The following is a 16,642-nucleotide window of genomic DNA, read 5'->3' as shown; positions in this document are numbered from 1 at the left end:
CATAACAAGTTAAAATGTGATGGTCTAGTCTCAAAATGTGATGATGGTCTAGTCTCAACGCTGTCAATAAGTCAAAATATTCCTAAATTTAACGCTGTGATATTGCCAAATATTAGTCCAGAAAATTCGTGTGAGGGGCAACAAACCCCTATTAAAGGAAATGTGATACGTCCTATTCCCAAAATAATAATTCCCTCTCGTAAAAGAGGAATGCGCAGCGAACAAAGAAATTAAACTTGTGATAATTCAGGAATAAAATATTTTTATTAAAACGTTATTTTGTCTGTGATTTTCTTTTCAAACCCATTTCTGCTATTGCAAGTGGTGCACCCCTGTAATTGTCCTTCGTTTTTTGACCATGGACATCTTTCTTCATGATGAGATTTCTTTGCGCGTGAGCATAGTTCGTTCCAGATAGTTTACTTGCTGTTGAGTAGCGCATTTGTCCAAAAACGCTCTCAACAGCACTGCCATTTATGCGCACGGGCAGTATGAAATTTTGTGGGTAGTCTGATAGGAAATCTTTGGCGAAGTTAATGAATCCAAACACCGCTATTCTTAACAAATCCCATGTTTGCCAAGATAAAAATTTCTTTTGAGATGGAGAGTCGGCTTTAAATTCGTCATCCGCATCTATTACATGAAATGTTATTAAATTAGATTTCCATTTTCAACTCAAGTTTTGGTTTAAAAAGAACCTGACCTAATATTTCATCGAGCCAATTAACGAAAAATTGGTATCCACTCATCATTGAATCTAGGACTGACAGATCTGATGATTCAACCCCTTTGTGGTTGCATAACAGACCATCCTCAAAGATCATTTTTGTATGTCGAAGGTACTCCCTTGTCATTAGGACTTCATCAGCGTTAGGAGGTATAGACTCGTTTTCAGGTCTGGCGATGCTCACAAGAGCCGCAAGCATCTCTTCTTGCTATTAAGGAAATTGCATCGGTAGTAGTTCATGATTCTATTTGCATAAGTCACTTGATGGCTTGGCCGCGCCTCACCTTACTAAAATAATAATTGAATAATACCTGCATAATCTTTGCTGGTTTGACATTTAATCGAGTCCATGAGTCCCTCTCAATAAATGATTTCATTAAGCCCTTTACTCTCCTAGCCTCTCCCCTTTTCGATCTAGCAACTTCTTCATGATAAACCTGCTTGATTGCGTTCCATCCAAACATAACGCTTTGATGTTCAAAGAGCTTTGTTCCATCGGGTTTAGATGAATATAGTGCAGCTATCATGCTTTTTAGCTAAAAGACAACTAGTCAGTATCTAACTATTGGTATCTACGCTGATTCATGAAAGAGTGATGTTACCTGATGGGATGGGCAAATAATAAAATGGATTTTAAGGAAAGGCTTGAATGGATGTTGGAAACATGGCGAGATATCATGATTATGCTTTCCAAAATCATTTACTGTGTAACTAAAACAGCCTTTCACACCCATTAATTCCTTTATGAGGCTTAAATTCGTTGAAGCTCCGTCGCAAACAATGGCTCGTACTTGGAATTCGTTCAACTCAAAAAGTTGAATAACATCAAAAAGACAACCTATCAAAGCCTGAAAGTAAAGGAAAAACAGCTAAAATGAGAATTTATAGAACCAGCATGAAATGCCCAATTTCATATTACGTCTTTTTTAATTGGACCAGTAGATGTGATATAGGGACCCATAACATCAAACTGAAATAATGCATCCCGCCAGTAAAACTGTAAAATGTAGTCTGTAGCTTTCTGATTATCTTCGTTATCTTTGAGGTTTTCATAAATGTCAGTTAGCATTCCGTAGTCTTCCGCTTGCATCGATAAACCCTGAAGCTCGTTATATTGCTCGAAATCCACATAATTTTAGAAATGACTCTCACTTCATCAAAAATCAAAACGCCAGCACCTCGAGGTTCACTTAGACCTTTTCTTTTTTGTTCTTCTTTCAAGTTTCTATAAAGTGCAGCTTGATCTTCAATATAATTGTTATTCATGCCTGGTTTTTGAAGTCTGGCACTGGTAAAAGTTTTCAAAGAACTTTCACTGGGTAATTTAAGAATATTGAAAGACCGAAGAGCAGAAAAGGCAGCAGGACTACGAACATAGACAGCCAGAGCTAATCGATAGGAGATCATTGACCATGTATTTCCTCTAGATCCTGTGTCTATGGTTAAAAAAAGTAATTTAACATAGAGAACATGTTTAAAAAATTTAATAACTAGTTAAATTACTGTTTTTAATTTGATCACTGAAAAAATCCCTCGTTTGCTCATCAGCATTCCATACTTTTTTCAATGCTCGACTTATTTGTAAGTCGCCACTTTCTTTAACAATGTTATCCAGATTCTGTGTTGAATCAGGATTATTCACAATTGTTTTGACTAATTGTGTCATTTCTAAGTTTTGTTCATCAGCCAAAACTATTTTTTGTTTAGCCAGTTTACCTTCTAATGATGTAACTTTCTTTTGGAGGTTATTTGTTCTCTTTATTATGTTGGATATTCTTTTTCTGGAACTTCTAGGAGTCAAATAAGAAATGCCTCTTCTGGAACGTTCGTCAGTTTTTAATCTTTTAACTGGTTTTGGTGTACACACATTATCGTCAACCTTTGTTTCACAGTATGTTTCCCCATCCACAGACTGTGAGGATTTACGTTTCTTCTGGTTACGGAAACAGTGTTTTGAAAGCCAAAAGGCACAGTTTTGGCAAAATAGTTTATTTTTTGATTGTTCAGGTTGAATTAATTTTGTACATTTTGGAGACTCGAGCCGATAGAAAGGAAGTTTAAACGTGACCAAAGAAAGTGGCTGGCTACATCCTGATACATTTAACGATACTTCTTGTTCAGTAAACCCCTCACACAGACGATATCGTCCAAATGAAGATACTTTTTTTAATAATGTCATAAGCGTTGGACATACTTCAATTTGCCTTTGTTCATCATCACTGGCAGTTTGAGAGAACTTAATAACTGGTCCTATTTTTTCAGTTTCCATTCCAAAAACTTGAAGGCTTGCATTTAGAGTTGTGGCTGAAATAACTATTCTTACACGATCCTTGTAAGAGTTCATTTCACTCCATTCCGAAAATTCATCTGTGTTATTGTTACCGTAGCTAAGCCTTGGTTTAGGGTTACGGGGTAAATACACCCATTTTCTTCGGCTAATTATCAACGAGTGCCTTCCCGAAATTAAATCACTACCTACATGAATTTCCAGGTCATCAATCTGCTCAACTGTAAGCTTTACTGCTGTTTCTAAAACCGAAAACGCGCTGTCACAATTTCGCGAGGGTTCCGAGTGGGCATCCATTTTGAGACGGACGTAATAGGATTGGCAATAATTTAGGAGCTCCTGTAGGAGTTTTTCTGACCAATCTGAGGCCGAGAAAATACGTAATGCTGGGCCGTCGGTTTCAATGAGCTTTAACACAGACCTACTTTTCTCCTGCACTTCTTACCATAGGGTATATGGCGCCATGGCCATTCCAAGTAGTAAAGGTATAAATTCCTGACTATAGTTATAGAAGTTTCGCTTGAAAGTCATCGTTTCATAGTCCGGAAAATATCTTTTTTACGTTTCGAAATTTGCGCGATTGAACCAGTTCCTTCGCGTAGTAAGTTGTTTGTTTGCTGGAAAAACTTTGTTTAAATTTAACGCGTTGTGTTAAACATTACCTTAAATAATAGTTTCGTGAAGTAAATAATTTAATAGAAATATCAGAGGGACTTAGTATCCAAGAAACGTCACCGTAAGTAGAACACTAAGACTCGGCGATTTTCGTCATTTTTATATGGTTTGACTTTGATGTTTTTATTACGATTAGCCATACTTGCGCGTTAATTAATTTTCTCAACGAATTAAAATTAGTAATTGAAGAGTAATTGTTTGAATGGATTGAGCTGGTTTATAAAAATGCGTGGGATCTCGTATCTTTAAACGCGATTGTCCTTCTTGGAAAGTGCGGAGAATGTTTCTCAAATTGAAAGCTGGGCAATTAGACGCGGGATAAGATGTATTTCCCAGGGCGTCGGGTGCCCAGAATTTAGAATAGAATGCGATTAATAGAAGACGCGTGCTTTTGCATTTCATTTTACAGGTTACGGATAATAATTTAGCAATCTTAAAGGCCATCTAACGATGGGCTATTATTTTCACTTGGTCTGAAGAAAAATTATCGTTCGCCTTTTTAAAGGCTTATTCATAGCCGAGGGGCTACTAACTTAATCGGCGATTTTTCAATTCAGTCGGGGGCTATTCGTAATTTTAAATGGAGTACACTCAATGATTGGCCAGTTTAGCAGAGTAGAGGGACTACACACTTATTCATAGCCGTATTATAAAGGGAGTCGAGGGGCTACTAACTTAATCATTGCCTGTTTTTAATGGGAGTCGAGGACCAACTCACATAATCTTTGGAGATTTTAATAGGGAGTCGAGGGGCTACTCCCTTAATCATTGCCTGTTTTTCATGGGAGTCGAGGGGCTACTCACTCATTCATTGGCGACTTGTAAAAGGGAGTCAGGGAGGCTAGAGAATTATTTCTCTTAGCTGTATTCATTCTTGTTACTATACATGGGCAACGCTAGTAAAGCTACGTAGATGGTTGCCGTTCTTATTATAATGGGGAATACCTTTGGAAAGAGTCGTATGGGTGAAAAGGTAATATATGGGTAATATTATTAGCCATACATTACCAGGGTCAAGCTTGATTCAAACAACATTCTTGGCCAAGGGTAAGCTATTGATTACCCCAAACCCTTTGGCTGAGAATGTTATTTGGGTGAAAAGGTAACATAAAGGCAATATTGTTTTAGCCATGCCAAACCTTTTAAAACCCCCGATCTATTCAAACACTTACTGTTGTCGCGTTACACCGGCAAACTTATTGATGTTACTTATACCGCTGATTGGCTTATGTTAAGTACAGGTGGCTACTTCTGTTTATTCATTCAATATCCGTTTATCGTTTAGTCTTCAAAATGAATTGCATCACCATTGGATTCATCAAAGAAGAAATTGGCAAATGTCATAAAAGGCCGAGGCCAGGATCGTCCAGCAAACTCTATAACACGGGCCAGTTGGTGGACGCGATGCTCGTGGCGTTTGAAAAAATTTCCACCTAGGCGTCTTTATTAAATTGTTCCTGAGTCAGCGACAAGAGCTGCTCAACTTTCGGAAATTAACTAACGCCTTGACTTGGAAGGAGATTGTTAAAGAAGTGTTTACGCGAGGAACATTGGAACAGTGAGTGTTTACAACCAACAAGCGAGACACAAACTTCATCCGTTTACGTTTACAGGCCATCGCGCACAGTGTATAAAGCCATTTCGGATAATACTCAGAAGTTTTCCCAACTTTTTTTAATCAAGGAGGGAAAAAATGAGAAGCATTATTTCGTGTACTTAATCATATGTTTCGTTGTGAAACTAGTCCGTAAGTCTTACATTGTTAAGGTTGACAAATAAGACATTTTAAAATTTGATATTGCTCATTCATTTTAGAGGCTAAACTAGGCCCTGAAACGGTTCTAAGGGAATTTTTCCCGGAAGAGGTTGTGGTTGTGTACCATAAGATATCCGGAAAATATCCGAATTGGCTTAAACCCTTGCAAATGGAAAGCGGATGTTTCCAAGAGCCCCACGCCAACGTTCCTCACGAAAGGTTCCCGGTTGCCGGTAATTATTGCATTACAAGGTATATCATGATGATGTAATAAAATATAATTATTTGTACAATTTTGACGCCTCTTAGAAATCGAAGAGCTTCCAATTATTCCGGTGGAAAGCTCGGAAGACCATTCAACACTACCAACTATGATAAATCTATATGAAAAGGGCTTAACCATTTTGGAAAGTAATCGAGAGAAATTTGAGGTGGCCCTCCGCGGCACCGAAAAAATTATAGAAGAACACAAGGAAAAAATTAACAAGTTGGGAAACCAAAATAAACCTCTCCGAGTCGAGACGAATTTACTTTCCAAACACAGGTCCACCATGGACGAACTAATACTGAAGGACGGATGGCAGATGGAGAAAGTTGAAAAATACTTGTTTATTCGCCTTCTAGCGGCAGATAGTAGCAAACTGGATAGTGGGGGAATCAACGTTCTAACGAGGGAAGCAGCTAACGTCTTATTTTGTCTAGATGGCGCTAGCGTTTTCCGGGATTTGACTCCGCATTTTCATAACCCCCTCTATTTTGGAGCTGTAAGCTTTACATTGGTTGTTTTGTCGCTTAGTAATGGGGGCAGTAATGGGCTGCCATTGGTTCTTCAGTATTACTTCGTCCACGGGTCCACCAGCCAATGAGAAAACCGGAAATACGTAGCTCAAATTGGCGGGATATCGCGAAGGCCAATTGTAAAGGTTTAATCGTTTAACATTTCCCTGTGTATTCTCATAAGTCTAATGAGGACCTAATATCTATCAATTAAGTGCGTATTTAACTTTCGGCTCATTCTGAACCGTTAACACCTCTTGTAAGAGGACACGAAACAAGGTCAATTCTAGTTTAAATCTAGGGTATCTTGTTTCATTGACTCAATTGCTTCAACACTTACAGAGAGACGAAGTACTGAAATCCATATTGTGTACTGAAATTAGAAGTTGCATTTACACTAAATATAAATGTAGTAAAGCTGAATTAAAAAGTAAACACCAAATTTGAAATGTTAATATCAAAAGATGTTCTTGGAATATTGAGATGAAACAGAGCTTTATAGCTACAGAATTACTAAAAGAATCGTAATGCTGAAAATTATTTAAAATATTACCATATAATATTCTGCAAAAAGGAAATGTTATCGTTTTGTAAGAGATCTTATCATCTTACTCGCTTTATATTAACTTTGATATGCGTGTAGTGTTTCGATTCAGATGCAATCTTCATAATTCGTTCTATATAAACTCTCACTTGTGTTACTTCAAAGAAATAGGTTTATCTTAAATAATTAATTAAATATAAATTATATTAATTATTTTAATCGCCAGTAAATAACTTTAAAAATAGTTAAATCGTTTAAAATAAAGTTGTTCCTATTATCTTTCGAAACTTTGCTAATATTGACGTTTAAAGTGAAGGGTACCCCTCTTGCCCGCTTTCTTCAAATTTTGGGGTATATATATGATTCGTTTCCATTATAATAATAGATAAAAACGCATTCGCGGGAACCGATGGTGGAAGCCCTGCCATTGGGAGGCTAGACGTTTCTCGTAACCCTAGCCGATCGCCGCGTATATCTTGAAACTAAACGATGACGAAGGAAAAGAAGCCAGAATGTACTGACTGGCGTCCATGTGGAATGAACAAAAACCTGAAGATGGTGGAGCATAGAAGCTGGTGTCAATGTGGAATTGACGAAGAACAGAAGATGGTGGTGCTTGGAAGCCAGCAAGTACAGACTAGTGTCCATGTGGAGTGGACGAAAACCGAAACTGGTGGGGTGGGAACTCAAGTAGAATAGCCAGCGGAGACAAACACAATTTTCCAAATTTCCGTGAACTGTCAATGCAGTCCGGAAATTGGGAACACGTTTGCTCCGATACGCAAACTGCGAACGCGGTCACGTGGGGTGTGACAGACAGACACACACACAGACAGACACACCCACACGTCCAGTGTAATACCTCTCCGTGACATACGTCACTCGGAGAGGTAAATATTTGAAAAAACTCATGGTTGAAAAAAAAGAGGCGGAGCAGTTGCGTCTCAGATTAGCCACAAACAACTCGACACCAGCAGAGGTTATCAAATGCCTTTCGATCGTCGAAAAGATTACACAAAAGACAGGAGGAGATCTTTTGACAACTCTTAGACAGTTAGCGTCAAGCAAAGGGCGTATAAGCCCCGATGATTCTAGTTATAATCTGGTTCTGAAATATTGGATTCCTATTATTTACTAACCCATCTTGTATCACAGTTTTATGGCATTTTCAGGATATTTTTGCAACCAATTTCTTTCTGTCTAAAAAGTACGCGCTTCTTAAAACGGAATTTGATTTGAAAGTTGTAAATATATATAGGTGAGAGGAAGACAAGTTGGGAAAACCTCTCCGTGTCGAGAAGATTATATAAACTTAAGTATCCAATGAAAACGTCGACCTTTTTGCCCTCATCCTTTCCCGCGCTTCCGCATTTCATCCTTACTCTCAACATTATCTTCCTCCATTTTACAGACAAAAATCAAATACTCACAAAGAGAAGCGGCAAAAACCTGCTGGCTCTTTACAACCACTTAATTTGACTTAATATCCAATTGCCAACAACAATAATATACCGGTAGTTTAATTGTCAACCTACTAGCATCGAAATTCTCATTAAGAATGGCTCCCGCGGATAAAAAAGGGCAATTTTCATCAAGGTGGGCGTTATCTCATTAGATTTGAAAAATATCATTTGTTTTTTTCCCCAATGCCTAACCGTTTGGATTTTTTAAACCAATCTTAGCACCAAAAAATATTTTTTGATACAAAATAAATGTTTTATATTCTTATTAAGAATAAAACCAGAGGATAAAAAAGGTCTGTCCTCTCGTAATTTTTTAAGCTTTTATCATGATTACTCTATACAACAGTAACAAGGAGTATAAACCCATTAGTGGAAGCAGTATTTTTTTCCGAAACAATCTCGCTTATGTTTATCCTCTCTAGACTTCGCTAAAAACGTATTACTCCTACGTAAAATATGAATAGACAGGCAAGGATTCATACCATTAAAGAAGGAGCGCAATATTATCCATATTTTCAATTCATATACAGAGAAAAGAAATTATTATGTTTCTGAGAGGAGCTTCCCATTTTTGTTGTTGTTTTGAAAAATATATCGCAATGCACGGGCCTTGATAGATATAGGAGGCAATGAATGAAATATATCACAATGCACGCGCCTTGATAGATATAGGAGGCAATTATTGAAATATATCACAATGCACGGGCCTTGATAGATATAGGAGGCAATGATAATCTCTCTCTTTGCACGAGAGGTTTATCTTTAATATTTTAATAAATATAATTATTTTTAATTATTGTAATCTTCAATAATTAACATTAATAATAGTTAAATCGTTTAAAATAAAGTTATACCTATTATCATCTCAAACTTTGCTAATATTGACGTTTAAAGTGAAGGGTACCCCTCTTGCCCGCTTTCTTCAAATTTTGGGGTATATATACGATTCGTTTCCATTATAATAGTAAGGAAAAAGCGCAACTGCGAAAACCTTTGGTGGCGATCCCACCTTAGGGAGGCTAGACGTTTCTCGTAACCCTAGCTGATCGCCGCGTATATCCTAAAACCAAACGATGATAATGGAGTAGAAGCCACTGATACAGATTGGTGTCTATGTGGAATAGACGGAAGACCAGTGGATGGTGGTGTTAGAAGCCAGTGTAAGTGGAGACTGGTGTCAATGTAAGAAAACTCGCGGATATTTTAAATCCAGAAGTTTTTCGTCTAATGTCAGCAGGCACAAAGCTAGAGTACAGCTTTGTGCGTGCTGACAACCGATGCTATAACAGAGTGTATACAGAATAAACTGTCGCTCGAGAAAGGGAGTTGCCTATCCTATAGCGTGAAAACAAATTTTGTCACGCGCATTCTCTATCCATGGAACATACCCTATATACGCCTAAATTCTTTATTATGTTAGTTGAACTAGATTTCGTAGCTCTTAAAGATTCCGAAACATTAAAATTAATAGTTGTTTGAGCTATTTATATATGCAAACAATTTGGTGAAATTGACACTTCATTAATTTTTATAACTTAACAAAATATTAAATATTCATCATGCAACAACATATTGGGCTCCGTGGCTGAGTGGTGAAAGCGCTTGTCTTGTAAACAGGAGCTCATGACTTCGAGTCTCGAGGAGCCTTGCTATTATGTTAGTTGAACTAGATTTCGTAGCTTTTGAAGATTCAAAAACACTAAAATTATTATTTGCTTGAGATATTTATACATGCAAACAATATAGTGAAATTGGAAATACATTAATTTAGTTTAACTTAATGAAATATTAATTATTCATCATGCAACACGATATAGGGCTCTGTGTCTTAGATGTTAAAGCGCCAGTCTCGTAATCAGGAGATCTTGAGGTCGGGTCCCGTCGGAGCTTCGTTATTATGTTAGTTGAACTAGTTTTCGTAGCTATTAAAGATTCAAAAACCCGAAAATTAATATTTGCTTGAGATATTTATACATGCAAAAAATTTGGTGGTATTGAAAATGCATTAAGTTTAACTTAATGAAATAATAAATAATCATCATGCAACACGATATAGGGCTCCGTGGCTTAGATTTTAAAGCGCCTGTCTCGTAAACAGGAGATCATGAGTTCGATTCTCGTCGGAGCCTTGTTATAATGTTTGTTGAACTAGATTTCGTAGCTTTTGATGGTTCAAAAACACTAAAATTATTAGTTGCTTGAGATATTTATACATGCAAACAATTTAGTGAAATCTCCACTGTATTTATTTAGTTGAACTTAATGAAATATTAAATATTCATCATGGACTACGATATAGGGCCCCGTGGCTTAGTGGTTAAAGCGCCTGTCTCGTATACAGGAGATCATGAGTTCGATTCTCGATGGAGCCTCGTTATTATGTTAGTTGAATTAGTTTTCGTACCTTTTAAAGATTCAAAAAAATTAAAATTTATAGTTTCTTGAGATGTTTTTACATGCAAACAACTTGGTTAAATTGCAAATGCATTAATTTAACTTGATGAAATATTAAATATTCATCATGCAACACGGTATAGGGCTCCGAGTCTTAGTGGTTAAAGCGCCTGTCTCGGGAACAGGAGATCATGACTTCGATTCTCGTAGGAGTCTCTTTATTATGTTAGTTGAATTGGTTTTCGCAGCTTTTAAAGGTTCAAAAAAATTAAAATTTTTAGTTGCTTGAGATATTTTTACATGCAAACAATTTAGTGAAATTGCCACTGTATTAATTTAGTTGAACTTAATGAAATTTCCAATATTCATCTTGAACAAGATATTGGGCTCTGTGGCTTAGAGCTTAAAGCGCCTGTTTTGTAAACAGGAGATCATGAGAATTAAGCTTTAACATATTCTAAGAATGCAGTTGATAGGGTTGATCCAATAATTTTTTTCCAGTGAATACGACACAATAGACTTTATAACAACTGGTTTGTCCGTTCGGGTGAGAAAGGATTATTTGTAGTTTATTTCACGTTCTTACTTGAAAATGGCCTTAAGGCCCGTTTTTAAGCGAGCGAGAAAGGGTATGTTCGCTTGTGTATGAAGCCGAAACTTCATCGTCGCGACCGGAAAAAAGTTTAAGACGTCGGCGTTCTCTAGGTAGTTCATGTTTAAGGCCGGTTTACAAAGGCGCGAGAAAGCCCAAAAGCTGAAGCCAAAAGTATATGCCTGACGCTTAATCGGGTTTTTAGTTCTCGCGAGATCGTTCACACTCGCGCGATAGCTGATAAGAAACGGGCTTTTAATGGCGGATTAGGCTGAATTTCTGAATGAGCTCCCGATCTGCCACGGCAGATATTCTCGCGTTAGCTCTAGCGAAATGTCACGTGCGTATGACAACCAATGGGAGGCAATTTTGTATTTCGTCTGCTTAAGCGTCGTATGAACGTGGGTTTAAAGGGAAAATAGAGGACTGTAGTCTGATAATGTCATTAAAAGAGAAAAAAGAGCCTCAATCAGGCAAAAAGATGCTCAAAGAAAGGAAACACTTATTAATGTCATCACAAATTACCCAGAAATCTGGGATAAAAGAAATGTCAACTTCCGAGACCGAAATGTACAAGGTGTAAAATGGCAAGAAGTATCAGACATAATGAAGATGTCTGGTCAGTATTAGTAAACTTATTGTAATTCGTATAGTTCAAAAATGTAATTGGACACACCTTACATTGCTTCAATAGTCAAGGACGTTAAGAATATGTGGATGTACTTGAAGGACCAATTCCGTACAAATTTCCAAGCCATAAGTCAAAAAAGGTCCGGCCAACAATACGTGGAAGAGTCTGATATAAATTTAGTTAAATGGCCGTTTTTCAGACAGCTAATGTTTTTGAAGGATGTGGTAACTCGTCGAGAGTAAGTACTTGGTCGTTTAATATATTCGTTATGAACATAACTTAAACAATATAACAACCACGCCAATTGAACACATTAGCACCGTGTCAAACATTCAAGAATATGGTAATGAGGCCAATGATGAAAATGATGGTGGAGACGCGGACAAAGTAAGTACATAGCTTAAGCAACTACCCCACCCATACTTGTAGCTACCGTAAAGTGTTTTTAGCCGAGGCACTAGGGAAGGTCTAATACCACTAGATGTGATAGTTAGGTAAACTGGACAGAAAATCACTGCAGGTACTTAAGTCAATTGGATGTGAAACACTCTGGGATGAAGACATTGACAGCAGAGAAGAACCTCTAGTTGACATTGGCCTTGAATTTGATCAGCCTTAAACCTCCAAAACGAACACATCATGTTCTGAAATCCTCGAACCAGCTGGTGACACTATCTCAAGCTCCAAAACGACTCCAACGGTGCGTGAAACTGTTGTACCATCTGAAAACATGCCGACCCTAGATGGTGACAATGCCTCAGGTTCAGAACACAAAGGTATGACCAGGGCATCAACCATCCAACCACAAAAAAAAGGAAGCGTGTTCTAGATACTGACTGTGATAAATATGTCGAGGTCACCAATGCTGAAAAGGAATTATCAAGGGTTGACCGGTGAGTATAGATAGACATAGTTCCAAACGACAACCAGATAGCGGCGGTCGGTCTTCTATGACCCAAGCTCAAGGATTTTGTCCTACGGCACACTACTGTATAATGACTACCAAAACAGCATGACCCTGAAAACTGGCGATGTCATTTTTTCACGCTTTCAAAGGTCCTAACCCAATCATTATAGACTTCTAGAAGCCTCAATTAGGCACGAATGCCAAAAACACATCGACACACGTCCTCAACGCTTTTGCAAATGTTTGGCTGATCTCCTCACTTTAGTGCCTACACACAGAATAAAAATGCTGTAAAATATACACTAAGGTAATGGCAATAGCGTATGCCATTAAGATGATGTTAATTTAGTTGTGCATCCTCCCTGTTTTTAATACCGTTGACAATACTGTTTTTCTAAACAGTGGAACTAACAGTTTAATGAATTAACTGTTCATGTATTCAGGGCGTTCGTAGCTTGTAAAATAACCGCTTCAGAGGTTGTTTCAAAGACAGTCTTAACCGTTGATTATATTGTAGGGTTCAATGAAAAAACCAGCACTATATGCTCTTTTACTACCAATAAATCACAGTTACATAAAATGTCTGCTGCTGTAAAACTAACAGCAAAATATGTGGGTTTAAACTCACTTAGCACTGTGGATTAAAACGTGGTTTGCTGTGAAAATAAAAACACACCATGCTGTTTCAAACCGCTTATGGTACACTAAAAAAATAGGGTTGCTGTAAAAATAACAGCTCTTAGAACAGTTTTAAATCCCGGAGCTTATTTTGATAAAGACGCTCTTTGCTGTTAAACTAAAAGACTCAAACCTTTATTAAAAACATTAAGCTCTGTTGGTTAAGATGCAACTGGTCATTTATATAAGACGACTGGCTGACAGACTGTCCATTAGGGTAGATTTAAACTGGTTGCTGTAATACACTATAAGAAAATGCGGTGTGCTTTAACACCTTTAAAAGTAGTTTATAAGGGTCCAAATTTGACACCATTACAGGTGTTCATTTACACCCCAGAAAGGGTTTAATAACACTTATTTGAGCATTTAGTGTCAAAGATAAGAATAAAATGGTGCAACAGAGGTTCAGTTTAACACCTTTTTAACTCTTATATCGAACTAAAAGTTAATTTTTACTCCCATATGAGTGTTGTGCAATTCCTTAAAGGGTGCAGTATAACACCTTTCCGAATTTAAATAACGCTTTCTGAGTGTCGCATGACACCTTGCTGAGTGGTTGATTTATCAGCAAATAGCGCTATATGCTTAGCAAGGTTCAACCTTGAGAGAACTTAAGAGGACAGTTCTAACAAGCAAGGGTAGTTCTCGCATCAATGTGAAACTACATAAAAAGTTGGCCACTTGATCGACTTAAAATCCAGCGTCAAACTGCATGGTAAGTTGGTCATTTTCACCGACTTATTAACTTCTGAAAAAGGCAGAAAGTTATAAATTAGAATAAAAGCATCGGGTATTAAATTGGTTTTGGAGGCCCTAATATCCCAGCAGTAGATACAGTCGTATTCGTTAAATTTAATAATCTCTTTTCACGAAGAGTTTTTCGAGCACCAAAAACGCGTTTGACCTAATCTATTCTACCATATTTAAAAAAAGAAAATCCATGGAAGTGCGAGAACTTGGAACAGTTTGACACTTACGACGTTTTTGAAGCGAAAATTTCTCTAACTGTAACTAAAGTCGACGATGTAGAAGTTAGTGTACGGCTTATATTGAGGGGGCTAACTTTGAAATTTGGGGGCGCTATAGCCCCCATAAAAGGCCTAGCGACGCCACTCCAAGAGTGTCGCATAACGCTTTTAAGAATGTCGCATAACGCTTTTAAGAATGTCGCCTAACACGTTTCAGAGTGTCGCCAAACACGATTTGTACATTTTCGGTCAATTTTAAAAGTTACCCAGATTGATAAGATCTTCGTGCCTTATTCCCAAATAATCTTTGGTATTGTGTACAGTTTTAACTAAAGAATATTCAGTCTTTATAGCAGTTCCCCAATTTATGTTTCTGGTAAATCGGTTCTTAAATCGGAAGGATCGCAAGGATCTTAAGGAGCCGCCTAACCGAATAATGTTCCTCCGCATAAAGGGGGTTCTTTCCCAGGAGCTTAGATAATATCGTGTAGCTCCTCCAGGCACAATGGCACATGTTACCTATTTCATGTGTAAAGGCTAATCGGCTTCTGACTATACTAGACTAGAGCATGCTAAAAATGGGTTATTTTCAGAAGAGCAGTTTCAGTTTTCAATCGGAGCCTCCGAAATTAACTAGGCCCATGCGTGTCGCGAAGCGAGAATATTTTTTTAACCAATTTAGTTCGACGTGGTTTTAGGCTTGGGGGCGCTTATATTACCATAAAATAAACAAAGTTCAACCCCGTGACCCTGTCGACTGCTTTAGTATTTGGGCCAAGGTCGTGGATTTTAAGAATAAGTTTTTATTACTCTTACCGAATTATTTTAATTGAAATAATTTATTTTGTTGTCATCAATACAATCTAACCGAAAGATTCAATAAAAAGTGAATAGTCCCAAAAATATTTTCGTTAATTTTAGGATGAAACTTTTCTCTATCCAAAAAAATTTATGACTGCCCCTAAAATATCAACGATAATTTAAGGAAGACCCATGTCACAACGGTAATATAAGCGCCATCTCGTACACATATATGGTGAAAATATTTTCCTTAACAAACTGGATATTTCCCCACATAAAATTTGACATGCATGGGCCTAGTTCATTTCGGAGGCTCCGTTTCAATCCCATCCCTCATTCCTTCCCTTATTTGTGTCCAGGGTCGGATTAAAGGAGGGGCCAAGGGGGCACTGGCCCCCGGGCGCAAGGTTTGTTTGGGGCGCATTGAGTTAAACTATTCCCCGTTAGGAACATTTGTTGTTCCTTTTTTTTCGACTTAAGGGGGCACACATTATCATGGCCTACGGGTGCAAAATTGCTTAATCCGGCCCTGTTTGTGTCAACGGTCAACGAAATTGTTGTAGTATCTAAATTTAATTGACGTGAAAACCATGAAAACCAGCCAATGTGGTTAGGATGGGTTGCCAGCCGCTGCTGCCTGGACGGTCAACTCTTAGAAACTACACTTTTTATTCGCATCGTATGATGTACATCTACGATATGGACATAAGTATGACCTGCCCTGTTGGCGCTGGCATTGTAGGAGTATCTCTGTACTGCCTTTGGCAGTATAAAATTTTTCGTTCGTTCCTCATTGAAGGGAGAGTCAATGGGAGCTGATGGGAGAGGATTGTGGTGAGGTGATATTTTTCGTTCGTCATTGAAGTAAGAGTGAATATGAGAGGATTAAGCATTGCATTAAATTGTACTAGTATGGTTAAGCATTGTTTGTTTCACATTTGCTCTATGTTTCAAGCGAGAGAGAGGATTATGATATAGCCTTAAAATGGAAGGTTTAATACTCCCTTTAAAATTCTTATCACCCTTCGACAAGTATTTCACGCGTTCAATCCCACTCCCCTATTTCAACATTCAAAGAAATCGTGGGGAATTTTAAAAGCAAAAGCTTCTCGGAACCGGGTTATTACAATTATAACATAAATAAATTTAAAAGTTTTCTGTTTATGTCGCACTATAACAAATATTACAGAAGTAAATTTCAAGTTCTCTGTTTAGTCGCACTATTACAATTATAACATAAGTAAATTTATCAAAGTAAGAATAATTAAGTAGATAACGATGTGCCTACTATTGTGGCCCAGCCCTTGAGTCGTCTTGTTTACATTTTACAGAACAAAATAAAACTATTCTGTTCGGAAAACACTGCTCGAGTCTGTAGTGGTTTTAATGGTTTTTTGCAGTCAGTTAAACGCAAAAATTATTTTTATGAGGTCACTATCTTC

At 37.5% G+C, this 16,642-nt stretch overlaps 2 protein-coding genes and 2 non-coding genes across 4 annotated transcripts; 2 read left to right on the top strand and 2 right to left on the bottom strand.

The window, feature by feature from the left end:
* Positions 1-274: 274 nt before the first annotated feature.
* On the bottom strand, positions 275-2,266 carry LOC149656798 (uncharacterized). The gene is made up of 5 exons (XM_089844633.1): positions 1,647-2,266; positions 1,330-1,575; positions 1,039-1,263; positions 704-935; positions 275-633 (listed from the first exon to the last, which is right to left on the bottom strand). The coding sequence occupies exons 1-5, from the start codon at positions 1,815-1,817 to the stop codon at positions 275-277; spliced, it is 1,233 nt and encodes a 410-aa protein (XP_089700759.1). The 5' UTR covers positions 1,818-2,266.
* Positions 2,267-2,276: 10 nt separating this feature from the next.
* On the bottom strand, positions 2,277-3,344 carry LOC149656797 (uncharacterized). The gene is made up of 2 exons (XM_089844541.1): positions 2,922-3,344; positions 2,277-2,818 (listed from the first exon to the last, which is right to left on the bottom strand). Exons 1-2 carry the CDS (start codon positions 3,309-3,311, stop codon positions 2,741-2,743), a joined length of 468 nt encoding a protein of 155 aa, XP_089700667.1. The 5' UTR covers positions 3,312-3,344; the 3' UTR covers positions 2,277-2,740.
* Positions 3,345-10,285: 6,941 nt separating this feature from the next.
* TRNAT-CGU (transfer RNA threonine (anticodon CGU)) lies at positions 10,286-10,358 on the top strand. Its single transcript has one exon. It is a non-coding gene; the product is annotated as a tRNA-Thr (tRNA).
* A 170-nt stretch (positions 10,359-10,528) lies between these two features.
* Positions 10,529-10,601, top strand: TRNAT-CGU (transfer RNA threonine (anticodon CGU)). The gene has a single exon. It is a non-coding gene; the product is annotated as a tRNA-Thr (tRNA).
* Positions 10,602-16,642: the final 6,041 nt, after the last annotated feature.

This window comes from Phalangium opilio, unplaced genomic scaffold, assembly GCF_054372755.1.
Source record: "Phalangium opilio isolate 3A_F unplaced genomic scaffold, DU_Popi_V2 ptg000077l_1, whole genome shotgun sequence".
NCBI lineage: Eukaryota > Metazoa > Arthropoda > Arachnida > Opiliones > Phalangiidae > Phalangium > Phalangium opilio.
Note: the sequence above shows the minus strand (reverse complement) of the source record. Positions and strands in the feature narration are given on the sequence as shown.